Source organism: Pseudophryne corroboree, chromosome 1, assembly GCF_028390025.1.
Source record: "Pseudophryne corroboree isolate aPseCor3 chromosome 1, aPseCor3.hap2, whole genome shotgun sequence".
Taxonomy (NCBI): domain Eukaryota; kingdom Metazoa; phylum Chordata; class Amphibia; order Anura; family Myobatrachidae; genus Pseudophryne; species Pseudophryne corroboree.
The window spans coordinates 1023907758-1023925245 of record NC_086444.1 but is presented as its reverse complement, the minus strand read 5'-3'; the positions used below and the strand labels follow the sequence as shown (position 1 = coordinate 1023925245).

The following is a 17488-nucleotide window of genomic DNA, read 5'->3' as shown; positions in this document are numbered from 1 at the left end:
AAAGCTTGTGACGGGTTTGCACAATGCATTTGTATTCTATGTTAGGGTAGGATAAGTGTGGGTCAGAAAGCTGCTGCAACACGCTCGAGTATATGGCAAAATTATTCTATACATATATGCAAAAATGTTATGTGGCATTTCATCAGAAAAAGTGTTTGGTATCCAAACTGTGAAAATATGGTTGTCTCCCCTATATCAGCTGTTTAATGCAGGTCTTCTACTGTGCCTGGTATTGTGGTATCCTATATGCAATGAGTATGACTGAGCTCCTGCCAAACAGTATCTGCCTGCAAAGTTGGTTATTATTATTAAATATTATTATTATTATTATTATTATTATTATTATTATTATTATTATATAGTTATTTAGTACTTTGTATTAAGTGCTTTTTATTTTATTTGAAAAGTGCTTTTGGTTGCACAAATCTGAAGTGCCCCTCTTTGGATGGTCCAAATGTTACCAATTACTAGAATAAGATACAGTACTTTGGGGATTCTCCAGCTGTGATTAGACTTGCTGGCTTTTCTAACGGTGCATGGGTGTAGGATGAAAGGAACATATAGAGACACATACCCATCCCCATAGTCTCCATCATGGCAAGGTGGTGGAAACACAGCCATCTCTATCAGGTTGTCATGCCCATTTTCAAGTACTGGGTGATTTGCTAATTTTCTATAAGAGAAACATTATTAGCATCAATATGGTGTTAAAGAAAGAAGATAAACAAAAATGAAAGAAATATTGTCACATACCCTGTGTCATGGCCTATATGCTGATCCTGTGTCATGGCCTATATGCTGATCCTGTGTCATGGCCTATATGCTGATCCTGTGTCATGGCCTATATGCTGATCCTGTGTCATGGCCTATATGCTGATCCTGTGTCATGGCCTATATGCTGATCCTGTGTCATGGCCTATATGCTGATCCTGCGTCATGGCCTATATGCTGATCCTGCGTCATGGCCTATATGCTGATCCTGTGTCATGGCCTATATGCTGATCCTGTGTCATGGCCTATATGCTGATCCTGTGTCATGGCCTATATGCTGATCCTGTGTCTTGGCCTATATGCTGATCCTGTGTCATATCCTATATGGTGATCCTGTGTCATATCCTATATGGTGATCCTGTGTCATGGCCTATATGCTGATCCTGTGTCATGGCCTATATGCTGATCCTGTGTCTTGGCCTATATGCTGATCCTGTGTCATGGCCTATATGCTGATCCTGTGTCATGGCCTATATGCTTATCCTGTGTCATGGCCTGTAGGCTGGGATTCTTATTATCACATACCCTGTGTCATGGCCTATATATGCTGATTCTGCTAAATGGGCTATATGTGCTGGGATTCCTATTGCCACATATCCTGCATCATGGCCTACAGTATATGCTGGGATTCTAGTGTCACATACCCAGTGTTATGACCTATAAGCTGGGATTCTAGTGTCACATACCCAGTGTTATGACCTATAAGCTGGGATTCTAGGGTCACATACCCAGTGTTATGACCTATAAGCTGGGATTCTAGGGTCACATACCCAGTGTTATGACCTCTATGATGGGATTCTTGGTTGCACTAATACACAATGTAAGTACAGTGCTGACTATTCCACACCTTACTTCTACACTGCTTATCCTGTGCAAGTTATGTACTGTATAGACTTCAAATTGGTTTTTTTCTGTATTAAGGTGAAATACTCTGTCTTGGAAAACACTTTTTACAGCAAAAAGTAAATAAACAAATTAAGATTCATTAAAAAATTATAAATATTCTTGCTGCAAATAGCTAACAATGAGCAATGTAAAATAAATGTTTACATTCAATAAGCACACTACCTACAGTATACATAAATATTAAGGGTAGACTGGTGAAATTATGAGGAGAGCCCTATTTTGCAGTTATACACACAGTATTTATATATATATATATATATATATATATATATGGTATCCGGTCTCTAGGTCGACAGTAACTAGGTCAACAGTGTCTAGGTCAACCACTAATGGTCGACAGGGTTTCTAGGTCGACATGCGAGGGGACACGGTGCACTAATTGGGGTTCCCGGTCACTGTACGGCGAAAACAATACAAAAAAACTCAAGTCGACCTTTTGACCTGTCGACTTAGACCAAAGACCCTGTCGACCTAGTTATTGTCGACCAATAGTGGTCGACTTAGACACTGTCGACCCTCCATACCACACCCCTATATATATATATATAAAATATATGCTCACTTTAAGAAAATCTGTAGTGATTCATCTTATTATTCATTTCCCCATAACTTGATGTAGACTCCAGCACGTTAAAGTGCAGTAACGCGGTTTAGAGCACATTTTTCTCTAAGTAAGTGATTGTTTTAGTATAATCTCCCTGTGTTCAGCCAATAGTTTTAAGCTATTCTTTGTACTGCCAAGCAAACATTTTAAATTATATTACTACAGTTTGGGCATGGCTTCCATTTTAATTGTGCATCACATTTAACTAGGCAGTTTACGCTCAGACAAATCTTCAGTTATTTACTAAGCAAATGTGCAGTTTGCATTTATTGTGTAACTTGCACTGGATTGATGAAAGACAACTGCTACAGTAGTTTAGTTACTACTGCTTGATTGTAAAGAACAGCATACTGTACTGTATAGTATAAGTATATACGTATGTTACAAAACACATGCCTACTTTTCATAGTTCTTTTAAGGGAGGTGACGCAAGGCAGGAAAAGGTGACTTGTTCAGAATGCCGTAACTGGAAATGTTAGTGCCTGGGCCAATAGGGAAATCGTCCAAGGCCAGTTTCCGACAGGACTCACCTGTAACCTAAATCCTTCATCCCCTGCACCCTCTTCAGGCGTGTATACTAGACAACTACCCCTCTCACACTACACTAGTTGCAGCACTGCTCCTTGACCTGGCTGCACCAAAAAGTGGAAAGAAAATAAACTTTGGTTATACTTTTTCATAATTTTGCCCGACACTCATTTGGTAGTTCATTATAAGCAGTCACTCAAACTGGCTAAAAGAATAGGTGGTATAAAAGCTTATTGTCACAAAAACACATTTATACTTTATATAACACATATGGTAGCTCCCCCCCCCCCCCCCCCCCTCCCCGCATAATAAAATATATATAAAAAAAGAACAATGAAAGTGATAGTACTACTGCAGATTCATAATTTTTTACAGAAACTACTCAGTGATGGAAACAAATCAAAGAGAAATGATGAGTGTAAGTTCAATGGGATCTGTTTTTTTATTTTAAATTTAGATATATCTTTGGAACAGTGACTTCATGTATGACTTCATAAGAATAAGACATGAGTGTTGGTTTAACATTAAAACAAATACTTGTGCATAGCATACTAGTAGCTGCTGTTTTTCAAAGAGCATTGCTTGTTTGGGAGATGCTGTAACCAGGCCTTTAAAACTTGCATGCTGCACTCTTCGTAAAATATTGAGAAGGCTTCTATTTTGCTAGACTTGTATCTACTTGGAATATTAAAAACTTGTTAGTGGACTGGGGTAATGGGAACCATTTATTACATCCAATATATTGCTGCTGTAGAGCAGTACACATCGACTATAACATTGGTATTGGTGAGTAAGACTTGGTAAAAGGATAAGTAGCACAAAATCTTCAAATACTGTGCACAATAAGATTGGTGGCACACAATGTACAACTGACAAATGTGCAAAATGGGTGGTCTTCACTTTGCCGGCGGTCAGGCTCCCAGCAACCAGCATACCGGCACCGGAATCCCAACCGTCGGCATACCAACAGTTCTTCTCCCTCTTTGGGGTCCACGACCCCCCTGGAGAGAATAGATAGCGTGGCACGTGTAGTGCGCCACCGTGCCCGCAGCGAGCCCACAAGGGCCTCATTTGCGCTCGCCCAGCTGTCGGTATGCCGGCGGTCAGGATTCCGGCGCCGGTATGCTGGTCGCTGGGAGCCCGATCGATGGCATAACATACTACACCCATGCAAAACACCCCACTAAAAATAAACAATTCCCCAGTCTTGAAGACTACCGGTCTTATGTTGGCTCTTGCCGATCGTTATCGTGCCTGAGGAAGGGAATGATAACAGATATCAATAGTCCGTGATAGTGGGCCAGACGTTAACACCCAATATAGAGACATAGGATAGTAGACACTGACACAGTGGGATGGATGGGAGCAGAAAAGTATGGCAAAACTTTCACCAAAGTGTCTTTGTTGAGGTGCAGAAGTTTGAGGAGGAATTTGTGGAATTAGGTGCATGAGTTGCTTGTACAGTAGAGTCCACCTAGTCTTGTCTGTGGTGCATGGGACATTATATTAGTATATACAGTCGTACTTTTATCTTTTTTTTTGTTTGTTTGCCCTCGGATTCCGTATAATTATCACCCTGTGAACATGTGGTTGTAACAAATTGTATACAATGAGTCAAGCATATGAAGCATTACACGTTGTGATGAGCAGTACAAACACACATATAATGCTTGAATATTGATGTCAATGTAAAAGAAAAGGGTGACTGGTGTTGACATATAGGTAATTGTCCGCACTCAATATAATATTAGGGCAATGGATGGTGTCTGAATCAAAATATAATTCATTATAAATAGGCGATGTAACCATAATGAACAGTATACTGGATATATATAGTAAGGAATAGATATGAAATAAGTTTGAATGTATGAGGTAATGTGTATGCTTTTGTGTGTATAGGCATAGTAGGGAATAATGTAATGCAATGTCTGCATACAGATATATGTCTGTAGCAAATGAATAATTTGATTCTGATAGATAAAATCAGCAAGCCACTTGGTTTAGGTCACTTCAAAGGCACACAGGTAATGGCATGCGCAAGGAAGTGCCTAAGACTACAATCAGGAATCTGCATATCCTGAGCAATGTATGTTATTCGGCCTTCTGCTTTGAGACAATGACTCCTAGGATCAATTGAATTAACGAAGTCTCAAATGTTGATGAACACTAGCAGTATTTACACTCCAAAATAACCAAAGGAAAACCTTGATAGACAAACAAATATCAGACGCTATGACTCCAGAATTCACCCCCTGCTCGTCACTGTTGAACAAATTATCTGATATGTTTTACAACACCTTTGAATATGTAAATTGGGATTGTTAAAGTTGGGATATAAGACAGGGTTTGGAGCAGTCTTTAGTTAGTGCAGAGGGAAAGAGACAAGGAAAGGATCCTAAGACATCAGAAGAAGGTAGCTATGCATTTAACCCTCAATAATTCTTGCAAGTGTACAGTATGTGTGTTAATTGTTTAAAGTTTGTAATATTGTTTGTGTTTGTTTAATATGTACTGCAGTTAATAATAATTATAGGATTTATTATCATTGTGTTTTTCATATCTTGTATTTTGTATACCTAGAATAAAGTGTTATTAAAATAGAGCTATTATTCCATGGTTCAAACTCATTTTTTGGAATCTCTAAATCATACAAATCTGCATATATTATATAAGGCTCTGCAAAGTTGGACAATATATTTATACCCCTAAGGTATAGAGCATTGATATATCAAATGAGCCAGAAGGATACATCCCTGCATAAAGTATATTTACCATGTGCACAGATGTATTGCTTGGACAGTAATTGTTTTCAGTAGCTATATTCATACCCACATAGTCAATGAGCCAGGATTATATATCTCTGTAAAGTATAATTACACTTTACCTTGACATATCTCTTGGACAAGTAGATATATAATTCCTAAACCCAAATGAGCCAATCACATGCATATGTATAGGAATGTTCATATAATGTACATTGCTGTGTGATTGGACTAGTGCTAATCTCTGCCCCTTTAGCTATGAGCCAACCTAATTTGTAAGCCTATTATAATATATTTGCAGATGTAAGATACATAAAGCATAAATCAATATATGATATAATAAATATATATTATATAAGATTCCACACTTCAATAATTGGCACCCCAGATGGGACCATGGAATAATTTGGTATCTATTTTAAACTAACATAATATCTATTAGGAAGCAGCACCAATGGCTATAAGCCTGCTGGCAAAGTACAAGATCACAGTGGAATAGGTTACAAATGAGAATAAAGAATTTAAAGGCCTAGAATAGAAAATGTGCACAGTGGAAATGAGTATTTCCAAGTAAATGTACCAGGTATTAGAGTTTAACCTTAAGACACCGGTCAATCTTAAGGAGAGGATACCGTGGGTACTAAAAACAAAGAATATAAAAATTTAGCATTGTGAATGATTGCAATGTTAAAAATGCAAAAGTTTTCTGTAGCATTAAGAAAAATGCGCAGAACTGCGGCTTTAGAAGCCAAACAGAAATGTAAAGAAGAATCAGGTTCACGTCTTCGTAAGGCGTGCCTGACCATTAATGCAAAAATGCATTCATTATTTAAGTCCCTTAAACAGAAAAATAAACAGAAAAAGTTTGGGGCAGAAGCAAAAAGCCTGGCAGATTGTAAGCAAACTGTCATGACCTCTCAGGAGGAGATAAAAGAAAGTACAAGGGAGAACATTGTAGATGTAGGTGAGACTCAGGACAGCATTGTCCATGTGCAGCACACAGAGTCTGCTATGGTCACACAGACCACCAGCAGAACAGCCTCTTTGGTAAAGGAAGAAAGTAGCAATGTGCAGGATGTGTCTATCATCAGACAGCACATTAATGTAAAGGAGGTAGCAGCAATAGGAGATGTCCCCTATACTGTGTCTAGTAAGGGGGAAGATCAGTGTAATTCAGATTATGAGTATTCTGCTGAATACACTCTCAGAGTTCCCAATGTAAATGAAGAATTTGTTATGCCCTTAGGCAAAGGTGAATTGTCAGCAGATTTAAACACTGATAGCAGCAGTACAGTGCACACAGGGGTGGAGAAGTTCTCCATGGTGAAAAATCCAATGGTAACCAGAGTTGAAAACCCTGAAATGTATTCACCTGGAAACATGTTTAAAGGGAAAATCCATGAAATTAATTCAGGAATGCATGTTTACAAACAAAGTTCCCAAACTTTTGTAACCCCCACACAACACTCAGAGAAATCTAGTGATGGTGCAAATGTTTGCATGCTCTCAGAGAGACCACATGCAGAGTGTCATTCTGCAACCCACACACCAATTAACAATGACAAAAAGGATCACCAGGATGAAAATGTTTTTATGCCCTGGTGCCATAACCATTTTATTACAGGTGTGGAAAGACAGAAAGCCCTGGGACCTGCAATACATATTTGGCAAAGTCTAACAAGTTTCTCTCCCCACAAAAGTAGGTTTTTTCAGAAGCTCCAAGTTTCTTCCAGACTAAGGAGCCACAGCAAGCAGCAAACGCTATGGTTGGGGACAGTCTGGGCCCAGGCTACGTCACAAGGGAGTATGGTCACAAGTGAATACGGTAGTATCATTCCTTTACTTGTTAGATCCAATGTAGCCATTGTTTGCTTTGATGTTCAAACAGCCACAGTTTCCAAATTAAACCAGCATCATATCTGCAGCGACAATTGTGCTGTCATTGACACACAATGTGACAGGAAAGATTGGCACAGGCCAGAAACAATTGTTTGTTTGTTTGTTCTTCAGTCTTTAAAGACACATTTGTAAATTCTGTACCTGATAACATGCAGCAGATAGGACAGAACGCATAGCAAGCTATGTTAAATCACTGTATAAATATCTGTGATATTCATTGTATGTATTTTTGTTTGATTCATAGTAATCCTGGCAACCTGTATACAGAATGGTGCAAGACTCCAAAAAGACTCCAATTTACAAGGGAAAAGGTCTTCATTAACCCTTTCATCGCTGCTATCCAGCAAAATCTACATAGCATCCCTAAAGACTGATATATGGACAAATCCTCAAGGAGTTTTCCAGTTTCACAAGAAAGGGGAAGGTTTTCATTAACCCTTTCATCACAAGTAATCATTACTTACTACATGTACACTCCCACAACAGTGTACAGCACATCTCATCACTGTGATTATACAGAACTGTCTCATCCCTTCATATACCTTAATCAAATATATATGTAAACATTTGTCTGATATATATATATATATATATATATATATATATATATATATATATTTTATATCATTGTATTATATACCTTGTAAATATTTTATGTTTTTTTTTTATATTACACAGTAGATACTACCTATGCTTCCTTCGTAAAAGCTTCAAAAGTAATTAAATATCTAATACTGGATGGAATTAGATTTAGTCAAAGCCATTCCTAAATGATATTTAATATCTGTTTGAAGCAAAATTGTATTCATTTATTGTATTGATAGGATGTTACTATATACACATCAAAAGCATTTTAAATAATTATTAGTCAAAATATAGGTAGGATAGAAAACGCCTTTATATGGGTTAAACTGGTATAGGGTTATTTAAGATTGAGATGTATAAATAGGTTCAAGGTAGAATAAGGAGACTTAAGACTGCATGGTCATTTATTCAGTGAGGAAATACAGAACAGAGTAGGTGTACTACTCACAGCCATTTGTGGTACTATTGCCCGAAGACAATTAAGACCTACTATTAACAAGCAAGGAAAGAAAGAAAGAAAGAAAGAAAGAAAGAAAGAAAGAAAGAAAGAAAGAAAGAAAGAAAGAAAGAAAGAAAGAGAAAAAAAAAAAAAAAAGACTGTTTCATATATGCCTGTTCTATTCAAAATCACAACCTGTTTGTGCAAAAGCAATATGGACACTTGTCACAACTGAGGCATTGGAAAAACATTTAAAGGACGCACAAGGCTAAAGACCATTACTGAGGGTCGTCACAAGTACTGAATGTTCAAGACACAGCACTCGACGTACACAGCCCTCTGCCTCAAACAGCGAAATGGCAAGCAAAGGAGCAGCTGCTATGAAGAATTCTACTTCAACTGCCTCCATAATGCAAACGCAAGGTGTCTCCAATTGCAAGCAAATCACGCAGATGACAGTCTTATCCCAATAAATTGCTACAGACAAGAACAGCAAAAATGTCCAAACGTACTGATCCAGATACAGAAAAAAGGTCTACAATTGGGCTATGGTATTCCAAATGTCTGTAGAAATTAGTTTTCCTCATGAATACTGAATAAAAACCTCAGTCTTGTCTGCTTTAGTTAAAAGTAAAAGTAGAATAAGGTTAGGTAAGCTAAGAATTTTTTGAGATTTTTAAAATCATAATGGTTATTATTATTACACTTATGGTATATATTATGGTTACAACAAAAGTTATGTTTTGAAGAAATTTTGAAATGTATTTGGAAGCAATTACGCTAGTTTAATGTGTGGCCAATCAAAATAATTTCTCATGGCCACAAGGGGGCGACTGTTGACATATAGGTAATTGTCCGCACTCAATATAATATTAGGGCAATGGATGGTGTCTGAATCAAAATATAATTCATTATAAATAGGCGATGTAACCATAATGAACAGTATACTGGATATATATAGTAAGGAATAGATATGAAATAAGTTTGAATGTATGAGGTAATGTGTATGCTTTTGTGTGTATAGGCATAGTAGGGAATAATGTAATGCAATGTCTGCATACAGATATATGTCTGTAGCAAATGAATAATTTGATTCTGATAGATAAAATCAGCAAGCCACTTGGTTTAGGTCACTTCAAAGGCACACAGGTAATGGCATGCGCAAGGAAGTGCCTAAGACTACAATCAGGAATCTGCATATCCTGAGCAATGTATGTTATTCGGCCTTCTGCTTTGAGACAATGACTCCTAGGATCAATTGAATTAACGAAGTCTCAAATGTTGATGAACACTAGCAGTATTTACACTCCAAAATAACCAAAGGAAAACCTTGATAGACAAACAAATATCAGACGCTATGACTCCAGAATTCACCCCCTGCTCGTCACTGTTGAACAAATTATCTGATATGTTTTACAACACCTTTGAATATGTAAATTGGGATTGTTAAAGTTGGGATATAAGACAGGGTTTGGAGCAGTCTTTAGTTAGTGCAGAGGGAAAGAGACAAGGAAAGGATCCTAAGACATCAGAAGAAGGTAGCTATGCATTTAACCCTCAATAATTCTTGCAAGTGTACAGTATGTGTGTTAATTGTTTAAAGTTTGTAATATTGTTTGTGTTTGTTTAATATGTACTGCAGTTAATAATAATTATAGGATTTATTATCATTGTGTTTTTCATATCTTGTATTTTGTATACCTAGAATAAAGTGTTATTAAAATAGAGCTATTATTCCATGGTTCAAACTCATTTTTTGGAATCTCTAAATCATACAAATCTGCATATATTATATAAGGCTCTGCAAAGTTGGACAATATATTTATACCCCTAAGGTATAGAGCATTGATATATCAAATGAGCCAGAAGGATACATCCCTGCATAAAGTATATTTACCATGTGCACAGATGTATTGCTTGGACAGTAATTGTTTTCAGTAGCTATATTCATACCCACATAGTCAATGAGCCAGGATTATATATCTCTGTAAAGTATAATTACACTTTACCTTGACATATCTCTTGGACAAGTAGATATATAATTCCTAAACCCAAATGAGCCAATCACATGCATATGTATAGGAATGTTCATATAATGTACATTGCTGTGTGATTGGACTAGTGCTAATCTCTGCCCCTTTAGCTATGAGCCAACCTAATTTGTAAGCCTATTATAATATATTTGCAGATGTAAGATACATAAAGCATAAATCAATATATGATATAATAAATATATATTATATAAGATTCCACACTTCAATACTGGAACACACCCTTCAGGCAGCATAATGGGAGAATTGCCCAGGAGAATGCGAGTTTCGTACCACTGGTAAGACTTATGCTATTATAAATCTGGGATGAATTGAGGTTGGCAGAGTTGCAATAAAACTTTTCCAAGTGTCAAAAAAGGAAGAGGCCTTCTTCTCCTTATCAAACATAGTCTCCACCCAGTCTATTCAGAAAATAAAATTTAGTTTCTCCCTATATAATTGAAAATTAATAGGGGTTGGGTGCAAGGGTACAGCTACCATAGGTGCAGGGATTGCAGCTGCTATGGGGCCCAGAGCTGAGGGGGGCCCCACCTTTCCTGTTATAGTTACATGTGTTATATACAAGGGCGTAGCTACCATAGGTGCAGGGAGTGCAGCTGCTATGGGGCCCAGAGCTGAGGGGGGCCCCACCTTTCCTGTTATAGTTACATGTGTTATATACAAGGGCGTAGCTACCATAGGTGCAGGGAGTGCAGCTGCTATGGGGCCCAGAGCTGAAAGAGGCCCTCCTTCTCGGTCACAGTTAAATGTGTTATATAAGTTACATGTGTTATATATATTTTTTACCATTGGTTGAGACATAGGGGCCCTTACAAACATTTGCCTTGGGGCCTGCAATATATCTAGTTATGCCCCTAAGCCTACTCTTTGTAATGTGGTATAAAATGAACTAAAGGGCATTATAATGTTAACTAATATGAACTGGGGCACTGTAATGTGGCACAATATGTGTTAGGATATGGTGCGCTCTGTATCTGTCTCCTTCTGTGTATCAGTCTGTGGGTGCATCCCCTAGTGTTAGACCTCTAGTGCCCAGAGCACTCTGACAACAATATGAACTGAGGGCAGTGCTGAAATGCGCCAAATATGAATTGGGGACACTGTGTGTCACAATGTGAACTGGAGGCACTGTGTGGCATATGTTGCCATGGAGCCCACAAAGTTCTTCCTATGCCCCTGGTTGGGTGTATCCATTCATGTAAAATACAGCTGCACTTATTTCTTTTATTTATGACCTGTTATTTATATAACGCACACATATTGTGCAGCGCTTTACAGAGAACATTTGGCCATTCACATGAGTCCCTGCTCCAGTGGCGCTTACACTCTATATTCCTCACTACATGTACACGCACACATATTCACACTAGGGTTGATTTTGTTGGGACCCAATTATACTACCAGTATATTTTTGTATTGTGGGAAGAAACCGGAGTACCCGGAGAAAACCCACACAAGTACGGGAAGAATATACAAACTCCACACAGTTGTGGTCATGGTGGGAATCGAACCCTCATTGCTAACCATTACACCATCCGTACTGCCCACTTATCGCAAGCAATCATTTCCTGCTGCCCAGAGTTAGTATCTGCCCTCACAGAAAAATACCCAGAACTGCCCACTCAGGGGTAAAAGGCACAAAGTTGACCAGGTAGGTCTCAGCTTCCTGCCTTACCCATCTCCAGAAACCCTGGACCACTGGACACTCCCAAAGACAGTGATAAAGTTTAACAAATGTGTATTATATGTTGACGGAACTATACATGCAGTATTGGCATATAGGATATACAAGAGAACTGTTGTTCTCTAACCTGATCAGGCTGCCACATGTACTCAGTGTCAGACTGGGGCATGAAGGGCCCACCGGGGGAATGCAGTGTTAGGGGCCCATGTGTAGGGGTGTGGTCACTCTCCAGAGGAGGTGTGGTCAGCCAACACAGAGGTTTGTCTATCCATTAGAGAGTGCACGGTTTTGACCTTATGATAAATATATTTAGTAAACACTGCTAGTACATGCAGTATAATGTATAATTAAAGTGCAGAGTCTGGAAACGGATTCCTAGAGGTGGAAGAGGTGGGTCCTCAGGCAATGGGGCCCACTGGGGGGTTCCCCTGTACCACTGTGGGCCAGTCCAACCCTGCATGTACTTACTCAGGCACGGGGACTGCACACTTGCTATATAGTTCGGGGACTGGTTGAGAAATTGAGAAAGGGAACCTGTTTTTACTCCCTATGTTGCCAGGAAGATGTATTCCTCTGCTGCTCTAGAGTGGGGAAATTCAAAGCTTGCCAGATGAAACAAAACATTTTTTATACTATAATTCCCTGCAATGTTCGTGTTTTAAAGCTAATTTTAAATCGCATTACATCAAATATCATGACATATGCAGTGTATATAGTGTAATTTGCCTTAAATTCTAATGAGAATTGAATGTTACGGAAATACCAAAAGTTGCATATTAAAACAGGGTGTTTTTTTTCCATTTATTTAGAGAAAACACACTACACAGTAAAGATGAATTCACTTTATGGAGCGAAACTTGCAAGTAATACACAAGAAAAGTCCGCTAGCATCATAGGTCTGTCCTGCCAGGATGGATTGCGGATTTGTTTCCTTTTTGGCAATAATAATGGAAAAATCATTTGACCCATTTTGAAAATTTTCCCATAAAGGGCCACCAAACATTATATTTCTAAAAGTAAGATTTCCCATCAAACAGAACAAGAACATTTCAGAAAGGAAGGTGGGAATATGGAAAAGTATTGCTCCAATGTCAGTATTGCTCTGATCACCAAATCTAATGTACGTTTTGCTCTCCTTCACGTTACAGGGAAAAATCAAATAATGTTGGTTCCCTAGTTCCTTATAAATTATTACATGTAAACTTTGGAAACTATATAGTTAATATTTTATTAAACAGTTCAAAAGCAAATAAAGCATAAATTATAGTGTGAATTCCCGAACCACATTCAAAGCAATTCATAAATGTTTAAGTGTAAATGTGCGATTTTACCCATGCTTTCTACAGGATTATCTAAGCTTTCATGTGTCAAATGAATTAACATGTTTCTGGGACTACACTTCTCACAAACACTGTACGTGACAAAACATCTGTCACGGAATACAAGTCGCCCCCCCATGTGCAAACATAGTTTTGTGGCATTTTGTAAAAAATTTTTAAGAATTACAATTTTCTACTTTTGAATACAGAATATCTCTCTCCAAAGCATCATTTTAAATACTACAAAACTGCACGGTATGGCACGTCTATGGTAAGTGGTAGCATTACATATCAATGCAGGGCTAGATATAAGGCAGCAAAGTGGGTGTCACATTTATCGTTCCCTCAGATTCATCAGGATCATGACATTAAAAACAAAATGTGTACAGGGTTGTACTAAACAGCAAATTCTCAATGCTTGGTGGAGAACTGAATTCATTAAGATTTTAGCTCTTTCATTTCAACACCTTTTAGAGGAAACATCAGTCACATTAGGCTGCACTTTGCAGCCTAATAACTTCATATACAGTACTGCATATTTTGAGCAATCAAATAGTCATTTAGAAATGTGCCTGTCGCCAACGTCACGGAGGTATACATATTGGGCCTGATTCCTATTGCACAGATGGGAATATATGCATTTTGTGTGTCTCCTTCCTATTCTGAGTAGGATGGAACTTGGCCAGATCTGACTTTCCACAAAAAAAGGCATCTTGGGGTAGGAACAGTCCGTTCCTACGTATCCTCCTTAATCAGAGTGTCATGGAAAAGAAGCTGATTTTATAGACCGCCACGTGCTATTCTGAGTCATGTGCACGGGAAGAGAAGCCTGTTCCGGAGGATCTCTTCCAACTAGCAAGTGCAGAACCGAATGATGATTATTTTGTGCGTGGAAAATGAATGGGCGGCGCGGGTTGTACAGATTCTCGCAATAGTATAAAACAGGCTTCCGCAGCTGCCCGCAACTACAGCCAGACTGCATGCGGCTCAGAATCAGCCCCATTGTGTGATGTCACACTTGTGTGATAGGCGTCCCCCCTACACACACACACTGGCATACAGATGTAGCGATGGTCATCTTTGCTGCGATACGACATGCTGAATGGCGTGCCGGGCTGCAACTATTCACAGCCAGCGATCACCCCATTAATTCCTAATGGAATTAATGGAGCGAACACTGGATGTAAATAGTCACAGCCTGGCGTTCCAAGCACTATGCCGCATTGCAGTAAAGATGAGCATTGCAACATCTGTACATTATAAAGCCTATGCTGACTTATATTACATACTTCCCAGCCGTACCGTTTTTGTCAGGACAGCACCGTCTTTAGAGGACTGTCCCGATGTCTTGTGATCAGGATGTTCTTTCTGATTACTGGGATGTGGCAATGTCCCTATTCTGCTATAAAATACCCAAGAGCAGCAACATGAGTATTAATATACTCAATATATCTATACTAAGAACAGTAATATTATGAATAGTAGTAAATATCTGCCCAATCGCATGCCAAACAGTAGTGATGCTCAGTAATATCATAAGAATAACAAGAACCATTCTATATAATAAAAGCCTGACGCTGCTCCTCGCCTCTATGGGGGGGGGGAGTGTTGTGTGCGTCGGCAGCCACTAGATGGTGCCTGACGGTGCAATTCAAGTGTAGCTCCGTTCGGGCGCACACAGTTCTGGCGCTGATATTACTGTTGTTTCGTCATTTTGGGCTGATAACTAGTTAGTAATTATGCGACAATAACAACACAACTCCAAACATTTAGACATGTGAAATTGGGAGAGATGAGCCCAGCCACCCTTTTGCAACACCCCCACCCTGATCCACCTAAACACGTGCACTTTTACCCAACATGCCATCCTTTTTGAGGTTGGCAAATGTCCTGCCAAATATGGGACAGTTGGGGGTTATTCAATAAGCAAAAAAACCTGCTAGTAATATGTCAGCAGTAATAATGCACAGCAGTATACAACAGCCCTATGCCAGCAGTAATAATGCATAGTAGTATACCAACAGTCCTATGCCAGCAGTAATAATGCATAGTAGTATACCAACAGCCCTATGCCAGCAGTAATAATGCATAGTAGTATACCAACAGTCCTATGCCAGCAGTGATAATGCATAGTAGTATACCAACAGTCCTATGCCAGCAGTAATAATGCACTATGCCAGCAGTAATAATGCACAGTAGTATACCAACAGTCCTATGCCAGCAGTAATAATGCATAGCAGTATACCAACAGTCCTATGCCAGCAGTAATAATGCATAGCAGTATACCAACAGTCCTATGCCAGCAGTAATAATGCATAGCAGTATACCAACAGTCCTATGCCAGCAGTAATAATGCACAGTAGTATACCAACAGTCCTATGCCAGCAGTAATAATGCATAGCAGTATACCAACAGTCCTATGCCAGCAGTAATAATGCACAGCAGTATAATAATGCATAGCAGTATACCAACAGTCCTATGCCAGCAGTAATAATGCATAGCAGTATACCAACAGTCCTATGCGAGCAGTAATAATGCACAGCAGTATAATAATGTACAGCAGTATACCAACAGTCCTATGCCAGCAGTAATAATGCATAGCATTATACCAACAGTACTATGCCAGCAGTAATAATGCATAGCAGTATACCAACAGTCCTATGCCAGCAGTAATAATGCACAGCAGTATAATAATGCACAGCAGTATACCAACAGTCCTATGCCAGCATTAATAGTGCACAGCAGTATACCAACAGAGGTGTAGTACAGTCTGCTGGCGGTCGGGCTCCCGGCGACCAGCATACCGGCGCCGGGAGCCCGACCGCCAGCTTACCGACTGTGTGGTGAGCGCAAATGAGCCCCTTGCGGGCTCGCTGCGCTCGCCACGCTGCGGGCACGGTGGCACGCTACGCGCGCCACACTATTTTATTCTTCCTCCAGGGGGGTCGTGGACCCCCACGAGGGAGAATAAGTGTCGGTATGCTGGCTGTCGGGATTCCGGCGCTGGTATACTGTGCGCCGGGATCCCGACAGCCGGCATACTGAAGACCACCATACCAACAGTCCTATGCCAGCAGTAATAATGCATAGCAGTATACCAACAGTCCTATGCCAGCAGTAATAGTGCATAGCAGTATACCAACAGCCATATGGTGGCAGTAATAATGCAGAATCAGAAGATAATCAAAGGCAACTTTCTGTCATGTTTTGATGCCGCTATGACTATGGTGGTCATTCTGAGTTGATCGCTCGTTATTTTATTTTCGTAACGGAGCAATTAGTCGCTAATGCGCATGCGCAATGTCCGCAGTGCGACTGCGCCAAGTAAATTTGCTATGCAGTTAGGTATTTTACTCACGGCATTACGAGGTTTTTTCTTTGTTCTGGTGATCTTAATGTGATTGACAGGAAGTGGGTGTTTCTGGGCGGAAACAGGCCGTTTTAAGGGTGTGTTTGAAAAAACGCTGCCGTTTCTGGGAAAAACGCGGGAGTGTCTTTAGAAACGGGGGAGTGTCTGTGACGTCAAACCAGGAACGAAACTGACTGAACTGATCGCAGTTGCCGAGTAAGTGTGGAGCTACTCAGAAACTGCTAAGAAGTGTCTATTCGCAATTCTGCTAATCTTTCGTTCGCAATTTTACTATGCTAAGATTCACTCCCAGTAGGCGGCAGCTTAGCGTGTGCAATGCTGCTAAAAGCAGCTTGCGAGCGATCAACTCGGAATGACCACCTATGTCTCTAAAATGGGGCCAGTTCCCAGTCTTCCCTTAGTTTTTTAATGGACATATTTAGGAATTACTACATACAAGTTTCTAGTGCTAGGCGTTCCCCTAGCTCCTATGATGATGTTAGTACGTCTGGTCCAGACCTTGCCATCCAGCATTCAGACATTATTTATCACTGTGCACAGCTTTACTGTCAATCTAACATTCTGCAGATA

General features: G+C 39.5%; 1 protein-coding gene across 15 annotated transcripts in view; it reads right to left on the bottom strand.

The window, feature by feature from the left end:
• TENM3 (teneurin transmembrane protein 3) overlaps positions 1 to 17488 on the bottom strand; it is a 1613133-nt gene that overhangs the window by 326171 nt on the left and 1269474 nt on the right. For 10 of the 15 annotated variants that reach the window (XM_063920671.1, XM_063920672.1, XM_063920674.1 and 7 more), the window contains one exon: positions 575 to 673. The exons of the other annotated variants lie outside the window; for them this stretch is intronic. In XM_063920671.1, the coding sequence (XP_063776741.1) occupies positions 575 to 673 (99 nt within the window). The remainder of the gene's footprint in view (positions 1 to 574; positions 674 to 17488) is intronic. 15 annotated transcript variants of the gene reach the window in all.